The sequence below is a fragment of the Saccoglossus kowalevskii genome, chromosome 1 (assembly GCF_978046115.1).
Source record: "Saccoglossus kowalevskii chromosome 1, keSacKowa6.1, whole genome shotgun sequence".
NCBI lineage: Eukaryota > Metazoa > Hemichordata > Enteropneusta > Harrimaniidae > Saccoglossus > Saccoglossus kowalevskii.
In genome coordinates, this window is record NC_140641.1 from 42,539,980 (window position 1) to 42,557,597 (window position 17,618).

The 17,618-nt window shown below is 34.3% G+C and overlaps 1 protein-coding gene across 2 annotated transcripts in view; it reads left to right on the plus strand.

Moving 5' to 3' along the window:
* LOC144343547 (uncharacterized) overlaps nt 1–17,142 on the plus strand; it is a 91,181-nt gene extending 74,039 nt beyond the window's left edge. Inside the window, exons 4-8 of one of the 2 annotated variants that reach the window (XM_085502201.1) lie at nt 8,050–8,209; nt 8,727–8,872; nt 12,657–12,758; nt 12,855–13,025; nt 13,763–17,142. In XM_085502201.1, coding sequence (XP_085358327.1) covers nt 8,050–8,209; nt 8,727–8,872; nt 12,657–12,758; nt 12,855–13,025; nt 13,763–14,259 — 1,076 coding nt within the window. In that variant the 3' untranslated portion in view covers nt 14,260–17,142. The remainder of the gene's footprint in view (nt 1–8,049; nt 8,210–8,726; nt 8,873–12,656; nt 12,759–12,854; nt 13,026–13,762) is intronic. The other variant, XM_085502204.1, reaches the window with a different exon arrangement.
* Nucleotides 17,143–17,618: the final 476 nt, after the last annotated feature.

Genomic DNA, 17,618 nt, shown 5'->3' on the forward strand with positions numbered 1-17,618 from the left:
TCATACTGGCCCAATTTTTTTACCATATACAGTCAGAATTCCAAGTTTTTTTAGTCATACTGTTGGAAATCCAACCTCATCAACTGGTATGTGCCGAGATAAACTAGGCCATATTTTATTTAGTAGCCATAACTGCCTGGATTTCCAGGATTTTTTTCCATACTCGTCTGGATTTCCAGATTCTGTTTCTCCATATACAGTTGGAATTCCGGGGTATTTTCCCCATAATCCAACCACATCAACAGGGGGGTGCAGATATAAACTGGAATGGCCCATTGGTAAACTGTTCTTGTATTGTTCATTATTGGTTAAACTGTTCTTGTATTGGTAAATATTAGTGAAACTGTTCTTGTATTGTTCATTATTGGTTAAACTGTTCTTGTATTGGTCATTATTGGTGAATCTGTTTTTGTATTGGTAAATATTAGTGAAACAGTTCTTGTATTGTTCATTATTGGTGAAACTGTTTTTGTATTGGTAAATATTAGGGAAACTGTTCTTGTATTGTCAATATTAGTGAAACTGTTCTTGTATTGGTCAATGTTGGTGAAACTGTTCTTGTATTGGTAAATATTAGTGAAACTGTTCTTGTATTAGTCAATATTGGTGAAACTGTTCTTGTATTGGTAAATATTAGTGAAACTGTTCTTGTATTGGTCAATATTAGTGAAACTGTTCTTGTATTGGTCAATGTTGGTGAAACTGTTTTTGTATTTGTAAATATTAGTGAAACTGTTCTTGTATTGGTCAATGTTGGTGAAATTGTTCTTGTATTGGTAAATATTAGTGAAACTGTTCTTGTATTGGTCAATATTAGTGAAACTGTTCTTGTATTGGTCAATATTAGTGAAACTGTTCTTGTATTGTTCATTATTGGTTAAACTGTTCTTGTATTGGTCATTATTGGTGAATCTGTTTTTGTATTGGTAAATATTAGTGAAACAGTTCTTGTATTGTTCATTATTGGTGAAACTGTTTTTGTATTGGTAAATATTAGGGAAACTGTTCTTGTATTGTCAATATTAGTGAAACTGTTCTTGTATTGGTCAATGTTGGTGAAACTGTTCTTGTATTGGTAAATATTAGTGAAACTGTTCTTGTATTAGTCAATATTGGTGAAACTGTTCTTGTATTGGTAAATATTAGTGAAACTGTTCTTGTATTGTTCATTATTGGTTAAACTGTTCTTGTATTGGTCATTATTGGTGAATCTGTTTTTGTATTGGTAAATATTAGTGAAACAGTTCTTGTATTGTTCATTATTGGTGAAACTGTTTTTGTATTGGTAAATATTAGGGAAACTGTTCTTGTATTGTCAATATTAGTGAAACTGTTCTTGTATTGGTCAATGTTGGTGAAACTGTTCTTGTATTGGTAAATATTAGTGAAACTGTTCTTGTATTAGTCAATATTGGTGAAACTGTTCTTGTATTGGTAAATATTAGTGAAACTGTTCTTGTATTGGTCAATATTAGTGAAACTGTTCTTGTATTGGTCAATGTTGGTGAAACTGTTTTTGTATTTGTAAATATTAGTGAAACTGTTCTTGTATTGGTCAATGTTGGTGAAATTGTTCTTGTATTGGTAAATATTAGTGAAACTGTTCTTGTATTGGTCAATATTAGTGAAACTGTTCTTGTATTGGTCAATATTAGTGAAACTGTTCTTGTATTGGTCAATATTAGTGAAACTGTTCTTGTATTGGTCAATGTTGGTGAAACTGTTCTTGTATTGGTCAATGTTGGTGAAACTGTTTTTGTATTTGTAAATATTAGTGAAACTGTTCTTGTATTGGTCAATGCTGGTGAAATTGTTCTTGTATTGGTAAATATTAGTGAAACTGTTCTTGTATTGGTCAATATTAGTGAAACTGTTCTTGTATTGGTCAATATTAGTGAAACTGTTCTTGTATTGGTCAATGTTGGTGAAACTGTTCTTGTATTGGTCAATGTTGGTGAAACTGTTCTTGTATTGTTTAATATTGGTGAAACTTCTTGTATTGGTAAATATTAGTGAAACTGTTCTTATATTGGTCAATATTGGTGAAACTGTTCTTGTATTGGTAAATATTAGTGAAACTGTTCTTGTATTGGTCAATATTAGTGAAACTGTTCTTGTATTGGTTAATGTTGGTGAAACTATTCTTGTATTATTTAATATTAGTGAAACTGTTCTTGTATTAGTCTATATTGGTGAAATTGTTCTTGTATTGGTCATTATTGGTGAAACTGTTCTTGTATTAGTCAATATTGGTGAAACTGTTCTTGTATTAGTCAATATTGGTGAAACTGTTCTTGTATTGATAAATATTAGTGAAACTGTTCTTGTATTGGTAAATATTAGTGAAACTGTTCTTGTATTGTCAATATTGGTGAAATTGTTCTTGTATTGGTCAATATTGGTTAATCTGTTTTTGTATTGGTCAATATTGGTGAAATTGTTCTTGTATCAGTTAACATTAGTGAAACTGTTCTTGTATTGGTAAATATTAGTGAAACTGTTCTTGTATTGGTCAATATTGGTGAAACTGTTCTTGTATTGGTCAATATTGGTGAAATTGTTCTTGTATCAGTTAACATTAGTGAAACTGTTCTTGCATTGGTAGATATTAGTGAAACTGTTCTTGTATTGGTCAATATTGGTGAAACTGTTTTTGTATTGGTCAATATTGGTGAAATTGTTCTTGTATCAGTTAACATTAGTGAAACTGTTCTTGTATTGGGAAATATTAGTGAAACTGTTCTTGTATTGATCAATATTGGTGAAACTGTTCTTGTATTGGTAAATATTAGTGAAACTGTTCTTGTATTGGTCAATATTGGTAGAACTGTTCTTGTATTGGTCAATGTTGGTGAAACTGTTCTTGTATTGGTAAATATTAGTGAAACTGTTCTTGTATTAGTCAATATTGGTGAAACTGTTCTTGTATTGGTAAATATTAGTGAAACTGTTCTTGTATTGTTCATTATTGGTTAAACTGTTCTTGTATTGGTCATTATTGGTGAATCTGTTTTTGTATTGGTAAATATTAGTGAAACAGTTCTTGTATTGTTCATTATTGGTGAAACTGTTTTTGTATTGGTAAATATTAGGGAAACTGTTCTTGTATTGTCAATATTAGTGAAACTGTTCTTGTATTGGTCAATGTTGGTGAAACTGTTCTTGTATTGGTAAATATTAGTGAAACTGTTCTTGTATTAGTCAATATTGGTGAAACTGTTCTTGTATTGGTAAATATTAGTGAAACTGTTCTTGTATTGGTCAATATTAGTGAAACTGTTCTTGTATTGGTCAATGTTGGTGAAACTGTTTTTGTATTTGTAAATATTAGTGAAACTGTTCTTGTATTGGTCAATGTTGGTGAAATTGTTCTTGTATTGGTAAATATTAGTGAAACTGTTCTTGTATTGGTCAATATTAGTGAAACTGTTCTTGTATTGGTCAATATTAGTGAAACTGTTCTTGTATTGGTCAATATTAGTGAAACTGTTCTTGTATTGGTCAATGTTGGTGAAACTGTTCTTGTATTGGTCAATGTTGGTGAAACTGTTTTTGTATTTGTAAATATTAGTGAAACTGTTCTTGTATTGGTCAATGCTGGTGAAATTGTTCTTGTATTGGTAAATATTAGTGAAACTGTTCTTGTATTGGTCAATATTAGTGAAACTGTTCTTGTATTGGTCAATATTAGTGAAACTGTTCTTGTATTGGTCAATGTTGGTGAAACTGTTCTTGTATTGGTCAGTGTTGGTGAAACTGTTCTTGTATTGTTTAATATTGGTGAAACTTCTTGTATTGGTAAATATTAGTGAAACTGTTCTTATATTGGTCAATATTGGTGAAACTGTTCTTGTATTGGTAAATATTAGTGAAACTGTTCTTGTATTGGTCAATATTAGTGAAACTGTTCTTGTATTGGTTAATGTTGGTGAAACTATTCTTGTATTATTTAATATTAGTGAAACTGTTCTTGTATTAGTCTATATTGGTGAAATTGTTCTTGTATTGGTCATTATTGGTGAAACTGTTCTTGTATTAGTCAATATTGGAGAAACTGTTCTTGTATTAGTCAATATTGGTGAAACTGTTCTTGTATTGATAAATATTAGTGAAACTGTTCTTGTATTGGTAAATATTAGTGAAACTGTTCTTGTATTGGTCAATATTGGTGAAATTGTTCTTGTATTGGTCAATATTGGTTAATCTGTTTTTGTATTGGTCAATATTGGTGAAATTGTTCTTGTATCAGTTAACATTAGTGAAACTGTTCTTGTATTGGTAAATATTAGTGAAACTGTTCTTGTATTGGTCAATATTGGTGAAACTGTTCTTGTATTGGTCAATATTGGTGAAATTGTTCTTGTATCAGTTAACATTAGTGAAACTGTTCTTGCATTGGTAGATATTAGTGAAACTGTTCTTGTATTGGTCAATATTGGTGAAACTGTTTTTGTATTGGTCAATATTGGTGAAATTGTTCTTGTATCAGTTAACATTAGTGAAACTGTTCTTGTATTGGGAAATATTAGTGAAACTGTTCTTGTATTGATCAATATTGGTGAAACTGTTCTTGTATTGGTAAATATTAGTGAAACTGTTCTTGTATTGGTCAATATTGGTAGAACTGTTCTTGTATTGGTCAATGTTGGTGAAACTATTCTTGTATTATTTAATATTAGTGAAACTGTTCTTGTATTAGTCTATATTGGTGAAATTGTTCTTGTATTGGTCATTATTGGTGAAACTGTTCTTGTATTAGTCAATATTGGTGAAACTGTTCTTGTATTAGTCAATATTGGTGAAACTGTTCCTGTATTGATAAATATTAGTGAAACTGTTCTTGTATTGGTAAATATTAGTGAAACTGTTCTTGTATTGGTCAATATTGGTGAAATTGTTCTTGTATTGGTCAATATTGGTTAATCTGTTTTTGTATTGGTCAATATTGGTGAAATTGTTCTTGTATCAGTTAACATTAGTGAAACTGTTCTTGTATTGGTAAATTCTAGTGAAACTGTTCTTGTATTGGTCAATATTGGTGAAACTGTTCTTGTATTGGTCAATATTGGTGAAATTGTTCTTGTATCAGTTAACATTAGTGAAACTGTTCTTGCATTGGTAGATATTAGTGAAACTGTTCTTGTATTGGTCAATATTGGTGAAACTGTTTTTGTATTGGTCAATATTGGTGAAATTGTTCTTGTATCAGTTAACATTAGTGAAACTGTTCTTGTATTGGGAAATATTAGTGAAACTGTTCTTGTATTGATCAATATTGGTGAAACTGTTCTTGTATTGGTAAATATTAGTGAAACTGTTCTTGTATTGGTCAATATTGGTAGAACTGTTCTTGTATTGGTCAATGTTGGTGAAACTGTTCTTGTATTGGTCAATGTTGGTGAAACTGTTCTTGTATTGGTCAATGTTGGTGAAACTGTTCTTGTATTGGTAAATATTAGAGAAAGTGTTCTTGTATTGGTAAATATTAGTGAAACTGTTCTTGTATTGGTCAATATTAGTGAAACTGTTCTTGTATTGGTCAATGTTGGTGAAACTGTTCTTGTATTGGTCATTATTGGTGAAACTGTTCTTGTATTGGTAAATATTAGTGAAGCTGTTCTTGTATTGGTCAATATTGGTGAAACTGTTCTTGTATTGGTAAATATTAGTGAAACTGTTCTTGTATTGGTTTATATTGGTAAAATTGTTCTTGTATTGGTGAATATTAGTGAAACTGTTCTTGTATTGGTCAATGTTGGTGAAACTGTTCTTGTATTGGTCATTATTGGCGAAACTGTTCTTGTATTGGTCTAAATTGGTAAAATTGTTCTTGTATCGGCTAACATTAGTGAAACTGTTCTTGTATTGGTAAATATTGGTGAAACTGTTCTTGTATTAGTCAATATTGGTGAAACTGTTCTTGTATTAGTCAATATTGGTGAAACTGTTCTTGTATTGATAAATATTAGTGAAACTGTTCTTGTATTGGTAAATATTAGTGAAACTGTTCTTGTATTGGTCAATATTGGTGAAATTGTTCTTGTATTGGTCAATATTGGTTAATCTGTTTTTGTATTGGTCAATATTGGTGAAATTGTTCTTGTATCAGTTAACATTAGTGAAACTGTTCTTGTATTGGTAAATATTAGTGAAACTGTTCTTGTATTGGTCAATATTGGTGAAACTGTTCTTGTATTGGTCAATATTGGTGAAATTGTTCTTGTATCAGTTAACATTAGTGAAACTGTTCTTGCATTGGTAGATATTATTGAAACTGTTCTTGTATTGGTCAATATTGGTGAAACTGTTTTTGTATTGGTCAATATTGGTGAAATTGTTCTTGTATCAGTTAACATTAGTGAAACTGTTCTTGTATTGGGAAATATTAGTGAAACTGTTCTTGTATTGATCAATATTGGTGAAACTGTTCTTGTATTGGTAAATATTAGTTAAACTGTTCTTGTATTGGTCAATATTGGTAGAACTGTTCTTGTATTGGTCAATGTTGGTGAAACTGTTCTTGTTTGGTAAATATTAGTGAAACTGTTCTTGTATTGGTCAATATTGGTGAAACTGTTCTTGTATTGGTCATTATTGGTGAAACTGTTCTTGTATTGGTCAATGTTGGTGAAACTGTTCTTGTATTGGTCAATGTTGGTGAAACTGTTCTTGTATTGGTCAATGTTGGTGAAACTGTTCTTGTATTGGTAAATATTAGTGAAACTGTTCTTGTATTGGTCAATGTTGGTGAAACTGTTCTTGTATTGGTCATTATTGGTGAAACTGTTCTTGTATTGGTCTATATTGGTAAAATTGTTCTTGTATCGGCTAACATTAGTGAAACTGTTCTTGTATTGGTAAATATTAGTGAAACTGTTCTTGTATTGGTCAATATTGGTGAAACTGTTCTTGTATTGGTAAATATTAGTGAAACTGTTCTTGTATTGGTCTATATTGGTAAAATTGTTCTTGTATCGGCTAACATTAGTGAAACTGTTCTTGTATTGGTAAATATTAGTGAAACTGTTCTTGTATTGGTCAGTATTGGTGAAATTGTTCTTGTATCAGTTAACATTAGTGAAACTGTTCTTGTATTGGTAAATATTAGTGAAACTGTTCTTGTATTGGTCAATATTGGTGAAACTGTTCTTGTATTGGTCAATATTGGTGAAAATGTTTTTTTTTATTGGTCAATATTGGTGAAATTGTTCTTGTATCAGTTAACATTAGTGAAACTGTTCTTGTATTGGGAAATATTAGTGAAACTGTTCTTGTATTGGTCAATATTAGTGAAACTGTTCTTGTATTGGTCATTATTGGCGAAACTGTTCTTGTATTGGTCATTATTGGCGAAACTGTTCTTGTATTGGTCATTATTGGTGAAACTGTTCTTGTATTGGTAAATATTAGCAAAACTGTTTTTGTATTGGTCAATATTAGTGAAACCATGCAACTAAGGAGGTTGTGCTTATTGACTCTTTTAGTGTCTAAGTCAACATTTGTCTCTTTTTACAAAATAAAAAAAATGTTTTTATATATTTTTTCCAAAATAATCCAGTATGAAAATTAATCCAATAAACAGCCCCACGTTTTAAGGTCTGTAGTCAAATAAAAAATTATGTACACTTGGTCTAAAATTATCAAAGAAAGTTATAGAAAATACATAAAACACAAACAATGTTGTCACAAAACTGGAAAGAATTAGGGTGTTTATTGTGTTAAGGCATCTAATATTAACTAAATGTATAGGAACTGGCTTAATCTAACTAAATGGATCCTTGTAATACTATTTTTACCATTAATTTTCCAACATATATAATGTATTTTAATAGTTGAAATTCAATTTACCAAAGTGTCTAATATGTATGCTGAAATCAGATAACTCACAGTTCTGTGTACATTCAATACATTACAAGTACTATAGCTGTTTTTCATATTGTTCTCTTTAAATATTGTATTTCTTGAGTGCAACAAAACATGTAGTACATTATTATGCATGGCATCAGCACATGTGTGAATTCTGCTTGAATAACATGTTGTGTTTTGCAGAGCCAGCAATGCCAGAAATCATTAACACATCAGATAAGACATTGATAGCCTTTGAAGGAAAGGAGGCAAGATTGGTTTGTAAAGCTAACGGATTTCCCACACCAGATCTAGCCTGGAAAAAAGATGATCAATTTCTAGTTTATAATGATTCTGAGGCAAGGTAAGAAGCATACGCGGGTAATGTCTAGAATACGAATTAGGTTCATTAGTTGGATACTTGCTTTATTTGTCATGCAGTTTCAAGTAGTACATGTATACAATAATTCAATATTTGAATAGGCTGGGATTCCGCTAACCTTTTGTCATTTGCCAATGGCAAATTACTGATACAGCACAAATGGCTGAGAGAAAATGGTTCTCATTTAAAAATTTGTTACCACCCATGGAAAGTCAAATTAAACATCAGAATGATACTATTAAATATAGTGTCTGTTGCTGTGGGATATTTCAATTTTCTACATTAGTCTGAAAAAAAACACATTCATAATGCTATCTTTTCACTATTTGCCAAGTAACTAAACGGGTTTGTAGTTGTATGTAAAGGATATTTAGCTGCCATAGCTAAAATGATTATTAAGCTTACCAGAAGCATGGAATAGGTGTATCAAATTACTGAGAAAAATACACATATTCGCATTGACACATGGTATACTTCTATAAATAACTTGTACTTACAGAGTGTATCAAGATGATAGTGGCTGGTTAGTTATTGATAATGTCAACACACGTGATGAAGGCAGTTATCAGTGTATAGCCACAAGTAGAATTGGTCAGAATATGTCAAATCCTACTAAGTTGGTTGTTGTCAAGCAAAAACCATCAGGTAAGATTCAGTTTTAAGTAATATGTTGTCCCAACTTACATACTTTATGTAGCTTGCACCATATTTGTCATGTACCTTTCTGCATCATGGTTAGTATAGGCATGCTTGCACCATGGTTGGCATATAGCTTGCACCATGGTTGGCATATAGGTTGCACCACAGTTGGCTTATAGCTTACACCATGGTTGGCATATAGCTTGCATCATGGTTGGCTTATAGCTTACACCATGGTTGGCTTATATCTTGCACTATGATTGGCATATAGCTTACCCCATGGTTGACATATAGCTTGCACCTTGGTTGGCTTATAGCTTGCCCAGTGGTTGGCATATAGCTTACCCCATGGTTGGCATATAGCTTGCACCATGATTGGCTCATAGCTTACACCATGGTTGGCATATAGCTTACCTCATGGTTGGCATATAGCTTAAGCTATGGTTGGCATATAGCTTACCCCATGGTTGGCATATAGCTTGCACCTTGGTTGGCATATAGCTGGCACCATGGTTGGTATGTAGCTTACTCCATGGTTGGCATATAGCTTAAGCTATGGTTGGCATATAGCTTACCCCATGGTTGGCATATAGCTTACCCCATGATTGGCATATAGCTTGCACCTTGGTTGGCATATAGCTTACTCCATGGTTGGCATATAGCTTGCACCATGTTTGGCATATAGCTTGCACCATGGTTGGTATATAGCTTACACCATGGTTGGCATATAGCTTACTCCATGGTTGGCATATAGCTTACTCCATCGTTGTCATATAGCTTGCACCATGGTTGGCATATAGCTTGCACCATGGTTGGCTTATAGTTTGCACCATGGTTGGCATATAGCTTACCCCATGGTTGGCATATAGCTTGCACCATGGTCAGCTTATAGCTTACTCCATGGTTGGCATATAGCTTACCTCATGGTTGGCATATAGCTTGCACCATGGTTGGCATATAACTTGCATCATGGTTGGCTTATAGCTTGCACTATGGTTGGCATATAGCTTACCCCATGGTTGGCATATAGCTTGCACCATGGTTGGCATATAGCTTACACCATGGTTTGCATATAGCTTACACTATGGTTGGCATATAGCTTGCACCATGGTTGGCATATAGCTTGCACCATGGTTGGCATATAGCTTACACCATGGTTTGCATATAGCTTACACTATGGTTGGCATATAGCTTGCATCATGGTTGGCATATAGCTTGCATCATGGTTGGCTTATAGCTTACACTATGGGTGGCATATAGCTTACCCCATGGTTGGCATATAGCTTGCACCATGGTCAGCTTATAGCTTGCAACATGGTTGTCATATAGCTTGCACCATGGTTTGCATATAGCTTACACTATGGTTGGCATATAGCTTAAGCCATGGTTGGTGTATAGCTTAAGCTATGGTTGGCGTATAGCTTATTCCATGGTTGGCATATAACTTACTCCATGGTTGGCATATAGCTTAAGCTATGGTTGGCATATAGCTTACTCCATGGTTGGCATATAGCTTGCACCATAGTCAGCTTATAGCTTACTCCATGGTTGGCATATAGTTTGCACCATGGTTGGCATATAGCTTACCTCATGGTTGGCATATAGCTTGCACCATGGTTGGCATTTAACTTGCATCATGGTTGGCTTATAGCTTGCACTATGGTTTGCATATAGCTTACACTATGGTTGGCATATAGCTTGCATCATGGTTGGCATATAGCTTGCATCATGGTTGGCTTATACCTTACACTATGGTTGGCATATAGCTTACCTCATGGTTGGCATATAGCTTGCATCATGGTTGGCTTATAGCTTGCACTATGGTTGGCATATAGCTTACCCCATGGTTGGCATATAGCTTGCACCATGGTCAGCTTATAGCTTGCACCATGGTTGTCATATAGCTTGCACCATGGTTTGCATATAGCTTACACTATGGTTGGCATATAGCTTAAGCCATGGTTGGCGTATAGCTTAAGCTATGGATGGCATATAGCTTACTCCATGGTTGGCATATAGCTTACTCCATGGTTGGCATATAGCTTACATCATGGTTGGCATATAGCTTACTCCATGGTTGGCATATAGCTTACTCCATGGTTGGCATATAGCTTACTCCATGGTTGGCATATAGCTTACTCCATGGTTGGCATATAGCTTACTCCATGGTTATCATATAGCTTAATGCACCATGGTTGGCATATAGCTTACTCCATGGTTGGCATATAGCTTACATCATGGTTGGCATATAGCTTACTCCATGGTTGGCATATAGCTTACTCCATCATTGTCATATTGCTTTAATGTACCATGGTTGACATATAGCTTGTTCCATGGTTGGCTTATAGCTTGCCCAGTGGTTGGCATATAGCTTACCCCATGGTTGGCATATAGCTTGCACCATGATTGGCTCATAGCTTACAGCATGGTTGGCATATAGCTTACCCCATGGTTGGCATATAGCTTAAGCTATGGTTGGCATATAGCTTACCCCATGGTTGGCATATAGCTTGCACCTTGGTTGGCATATAGCTTACTCCATCGTTGTCATATAGTTTGCACCATGGTTGGCATAAAGCTTACCACATGGTTGGCATATAGCTTACTCCATGGTTGGCATGTAGCTTACCCCATGGTTGGCATATAGCTTGCACCATGGTTGGCATATAACTTGCATCATGGTTGGCTTATAGCTTGCACTATGGTTGGCTTATAGCTTGCACTATGGTTGGCATATAGCTTGCACCATGGGTGGCATATAGCTTACACCATGGCTTGCATATAGCTTACACTATGATTGGCATATAGCTTGCACCATGGTTGGCATATAGCTTACACCATGGTTGGCATATAGTTTACACCATGGTTGGCATATAGCTTACACTATGGTTGGCATATAGCATGCATCATGGTTGGCATATAGCTTGCATCATGGTTGGCCTATAGCTTACTCCATGGTTGGCATATAGCTTACCCCATGGTTGGCATATAGCTTACCTCATGGTTGGCATATAGCTTGCATCATGGTTGGCTTATAGCTTGCACTATGGTTGGCATATAGCTTACCCCATGGTTGGCATATAGCTTGCACCATGGTTGGCATATAGCTTACACCATGGTTGGCATATAGCTTACACCATGGTTGGCATATAGCTTACACTATGGTTGGCATATAGCTTGCATCATGGTTGGCATATAGCTTGCATCATGGTTGGCTTATAGCTTACACTATGGTTGGCATATAGCTTACCTCATGGTTGGCATATAGCTTGCATCATGGTTGGCTTATAGCTTGCACTATGGTTGGCATATAGCTTACCCCATGGTTGGCACATAGCTTACTCCATCGTTGTCATATTGCTTTAATGTACCATGGTTGTCATATAGCTTGCACCATGGTTTGCATATAGCTTACACTATGGTTGGCATATAGCTTAAGCCATGGTTGGCGTATAGCTTAAGCTATGGTTGGCATATAGCTTAAGCTATGGTTGGCATATAGCTTACTCCATGGTTGGCATATAGCTTACATCATGGTTGGCATATAGCTTACTCCATGGTTGGCATATAGCTTACATCATGGTTGGCATATAGCTTACTCCATGGTTGTCATATAGCTTAATGCACCATGGTTGGCACATAGCTTACTCCATCGTTGTCATATTGCTTTAATGTACCATGGTTGTCGTATAGCTTAATGCACCATGGTTAAAGTTAGCATATGCAGTAGAGTAAGTTGATTGGCTGATGATCACTATGTGGAATTTTACTATTGTTGTTTTATTTGTAGGAAATAAATACCCTTGGTTATTGCCAGTGGTGATAGCAGCTGCAGTGACAGCGGGTTTGATGTTAGTTCTTGTTGTAATATGTATAGTACGTAATTATCGAGGTAAGTGTGGAGGACATTATTATTGTGTGATAGAAATATAGTGGTAATAAACTAGGAGCCAGCAGACTGAAACAATTAATGTGATTTTGTTTGTAGTTGCCAAAGCTAAGAAGAAAGCAGCTAATGCTATAGATGTAAAGAGTCCAATACGTGTGGATGGTAACTTTGTAGTGAATACTGGTGACAATGCAAGAATTAATATACACAGTGTAACAATGGGCAGTGGGGAAGATATATCTCAGCAATTAGCTCCTTATCAACAACAAGGTACACGTACACTGTTTATTTTTTCTCTAAATCTACATTTTGAGTTTCACTGTATGTACATTGTATCTACTGTGTTTAATTGATCTCTTCATCCTAGCTCCATGTTTTTAAAAAAGATATTCTAACTAACAATATTGGTCATCACTCAAAGGTCTTTACATCTCAGTGTGACTTGTTTAGGATTTATGGGTTTTGAATGGAACAAAATTGCAAAAGATTACATGCTGCAAGTTTCACTTCATCATGTTCCAAATGGTGTGTGGCAACCAATCATATTCCATATGGCACCCAATCTTCTCCCATATGGCACCCAATCTTCTCCCATATGGCACCCAATCTTCTCCCATATGGCACCCAATCTTCTCCCATATGGTGCCCAATCTTCTCCCATATGGCACCCAATCTTGTTCCATATGGCATATAGCAACCAATCATGAGGCAACAGCGACCATATTACATGTATATGTGGCACTCTATTATATAGCATAGTGTGTTGCAACCAATCATGTCCTGGACATCCACTAACCCTTTATTAGTCACTGATAGTGTATTTTATTCAAATTTGACTACAATAAATTTTGTCACTAAAAGTAATTTCAAACTATGAGTTTTGGCCATCACATAAAAACATGCAAAACTGATTTCACATGTAATATATGGTTGTCATCATGCCATGTGCATGTGCCATGTAAACCTATAACGCATATCAAGAGTTAATTTATTTTCTTGTTTCTCAGCTCAGGAAGCAAAGGCCTTAATGAATAATGGTCAAGCTAATGGTCATGTGACAAGTAGTACCTATTTCTGTGATGTCTTCTTGGCACATCACTCAGTAGATGAACATCTAGCACAAGAAATGAAGGAAAAGCTTCTGAAAAGGAAAAAACGTCAAAGAATTGTGTTACAAGCTGATATCCAGAACGCTAAAAACTTCAATGATATCTATCTGAATATTGCTAAACAGGCTTCCAAGATTGTTGCTCTCATATCAAGTCCCTTTCTAAAGTCTAAGAAATGTGGTAAACTGCTACAGAAAGCTCTTGACCTTCTGAGTGAGGATGGTGACTCAATACATGAGAATCGTTACATTGCAGTCTACTTTGTCCCGATGAATAAAGTTCCTGATGATCTACAGTCTGTTGTCTCACTGGACTTCAATGTTGAGAGTGATAGTGTCTATTTCTGGCAGAAGTTTCCAAAAACTATTCTACCTGCTGGTGAAGTGTTCTTGTAGTGTTTCTACCTCTTTTATTCAATACCAAGAGTTTGAATATCAGTTCAAAGGGGTGAATTGTTGGATACATACTTCTATGTATGATAAGTTTGTACAACATGACTTCTACTACTTGCATGTTCATGTTGCATTGCATTTATCTACCAAAGTTATGCTGTTGAGGTTTATTTTAATTCCCTCTACAAGCTAAATATTCATTTGCTGTAATTTTCATAATACAAAGCACTGCCCATATTATATCAACTGATATATAAATAAAAATGCTAAGTAGGTGTACAATGTCTGAATTGTACATAATATTTTGATAACATGAATGTAGAGGCTTCTGTTGCAGTTAGCTTGTTAACATGAACCTCATGTAGATTGTGTTAACACGTCAGTACTCTAAGTTATAGTTGTAATCATTGAATCTACACATAAACTTGACAAGCTATAAATTATTGCAGATACCTTAGAGTGTATAAATGAATCTGATCAGAATACTTAGTCATATATGTCTGCATGCGTTTAACCTTGGAAAGAGGAAAGAACAGGGATTTCTATAAAGCCATTGTTGCTCAATTAACTTCTTTAAAAGGTGCCTTGATAGTTCATTTATCATAACATTAGAACCCTTGTCCCACATATCCACTATATCTATTCAACACACACCTACGTACATCTAAACACCCTTTCCATGCACCCACAAACACTATCCAATCACCCCCCTCTTACACCCACTACTTGCATCCACCTACCTACACTGTCTATATGTACATATCTACCAACGTTAACCCAAACACCCTCTTCATGCATCAGCCCACCTATGTACTCCTTCACTCCTTTTATAAACACATTTACATGTACCTACATCTAACACACTCTGTGTGCACCCATCTACCTATACCCAAACACTTTCTCCATGCACCCACCAATTATCTATACCCACTTGATGCCCCCACCTACCTACACCCTTTCCATACACTCTACTACCTACACCCAAACCTCCCCTCTATGCACATACCCACCCACTCAATCTACCTACATCTACACTGACTTTTTGCATGACTTACCTCTACTATGTTCACCTTGCACCTACAATATCAAACATTTCATCTTCTACTGAGTATAACCAAATGCCCACCTTTCACTTTAATTCCTCTGGTCCTTGCCCTCACTCCTGTATGAAATAAAATATTTGTATATGAGAATTTTTCATCACCAATAACTACCTTGCTTCCTGTTGATACTTAAAGCCCCTGAGATTCATCATGTGTCTATGTAGTAATACACATTAATGTACTGTATGTCTGGTGACACTGTAAAAATGATACATTTAGTAATATGCAGATTCCTATAAATGCTTGGATGCTGTTTATATAAGTCTATTCATTTGGTACCACAACAATGATTTTTGCTCTGTAGTACATATATTACAAAATTCTAATTTGTACAATACTCAGCCCTTTAAGATGAATTAGTATGTTTTAGATTGAGAAATTGTGTGCAATGGTTATTATCAAATATTTTATAGTTGTACTGGTTTCACTACAATACATTTGTTTTGCAAGAGTAATTAATGTCTTTGAAAAATTATTGATACCAAAGAATTGTTTTTGTCTCCAAATCTCTGATTAGAAAAAAAAATACAATAAATTATCAACCAGTACCCTATTTTTGTAGGGAAAAAGAGCTTTAGTTTTTTATTTTGAATTTTTTTGTGGAAAAAAATGTTTTTAGATAGAATCAGATCATTAATAATAATGTGTTTTTTTTCTAATTATTCAATCATTTAATTATTTCATTTCCTAATAAGAGCTAAAATGAAATATCCAAAACTTGCCTTATTTGGATTCAAAATTGCTTGTACATTTCTGCGTTACATATTTAAAACAGGGTATTATATATGCATATACTACTTAGCTGTTCTACCTGTTAATCAGGTTGTCTAGTTATTAATTAATTGGTAGTAGGTTCAGATTTAGTAGCAGAATTATGTATGGCATTTATGGATACAGTAATAATGAGCCAACCCTGCTCAGGATCAATCTTCCTCAACTTCAAGTATAGTTAATTATTGTATCTGTTTTGAATATAATTTTTTATTGAAGATTTTTGAATACTTGCTGCAGGATATGTATTATTTTATTACATGCCTTTTGTTCCACTTTGATACACTATTTTGAATAGGAACACACTTGATATTTTGCGGTCCAGTGAAGAGAATGCATTGAGAGCATTTGTTCAAGATGGCAGTGGTCACAAAAGGTTTGCTGAACTTTGTCAACTGGCAAAGTTAGTAGACTAATTTTGTGTTTATTACCTGACAATAATGTATATTATTGGTTACTGATTATTTTGAAATGAGGGTTGACTCATTATGTCTGTCATAAATTCCATACGTTATTGCAAAATAAACTGTAATATGAACTGTATTTTTATCTACACAAGTATTTCATAAGTGTTCATTAAACAAAGTGAAAGCCCACCGGCAGCATTTCTAGTAGTTATTCTGCACCATATGATGGTGTTATTTTATGTTGATGACATCTTTCTTTGTTTTAATCAACATGTTTATTAATATTTTCAGTGGAAAATCCACCATTTGTTTTCTATCAAGATATGTTTTTTTATTTGTCTAATACCTTGTTCCTCACACGTAATTGTCACTGTTGAAAGCACATGTTTTCACTTCCCATGGTGCAATGCAGTACTGGATTATATCGGGTATTAGGTGCCTTACATTGTCTTATAATTTACAGATATATTTATTTTGTGCAATATTGCTTTTTCGATTTTTAATTTATTTTTATTTAAAAGAAACAGGTTTAAATAATAGTGTGCTGCAGAAATTAACATTTTTTGCTTAATAAAGCTTTCAAACAAACAACTTTGTAATTAAAATTAATATATCAGGACATTTTTTAATAGATGTTGATATTTTAAGAAAGGATTAGAAACTGACAGCATTTATTGAATCACTGATTGTAGGTGTACATGACTGTATCTTTGTTATCATTGTGACTGTTGTATCGCTGTCACCTTGACTACAGCAATGTTATAATCAGCATGACTGCAGCAACTACAACATTACTGTTACCATGGTTGCAGCATTATTGTTGTTACTGCTTTGTTGTCGCTGGCTGTAGCATTGCAGTCATCTTAGCTGCCGTATTATTGTTGTTACTGTTTCAGTGCAGCATTACTTTCACCATCACTATAGTGTTATGATTGTTTCAGTGCAGCATGATTGTTGCCGTGGCTGTAGCATTGCTGTCACCCTAGCTGCAGCAGTGTTGTCCTGACTGCTCCAGTGCATCATTGCTGTCATTGTGACTATTATTGTCTATCATTGTGACTGCATCATTGCTGTCATTGTG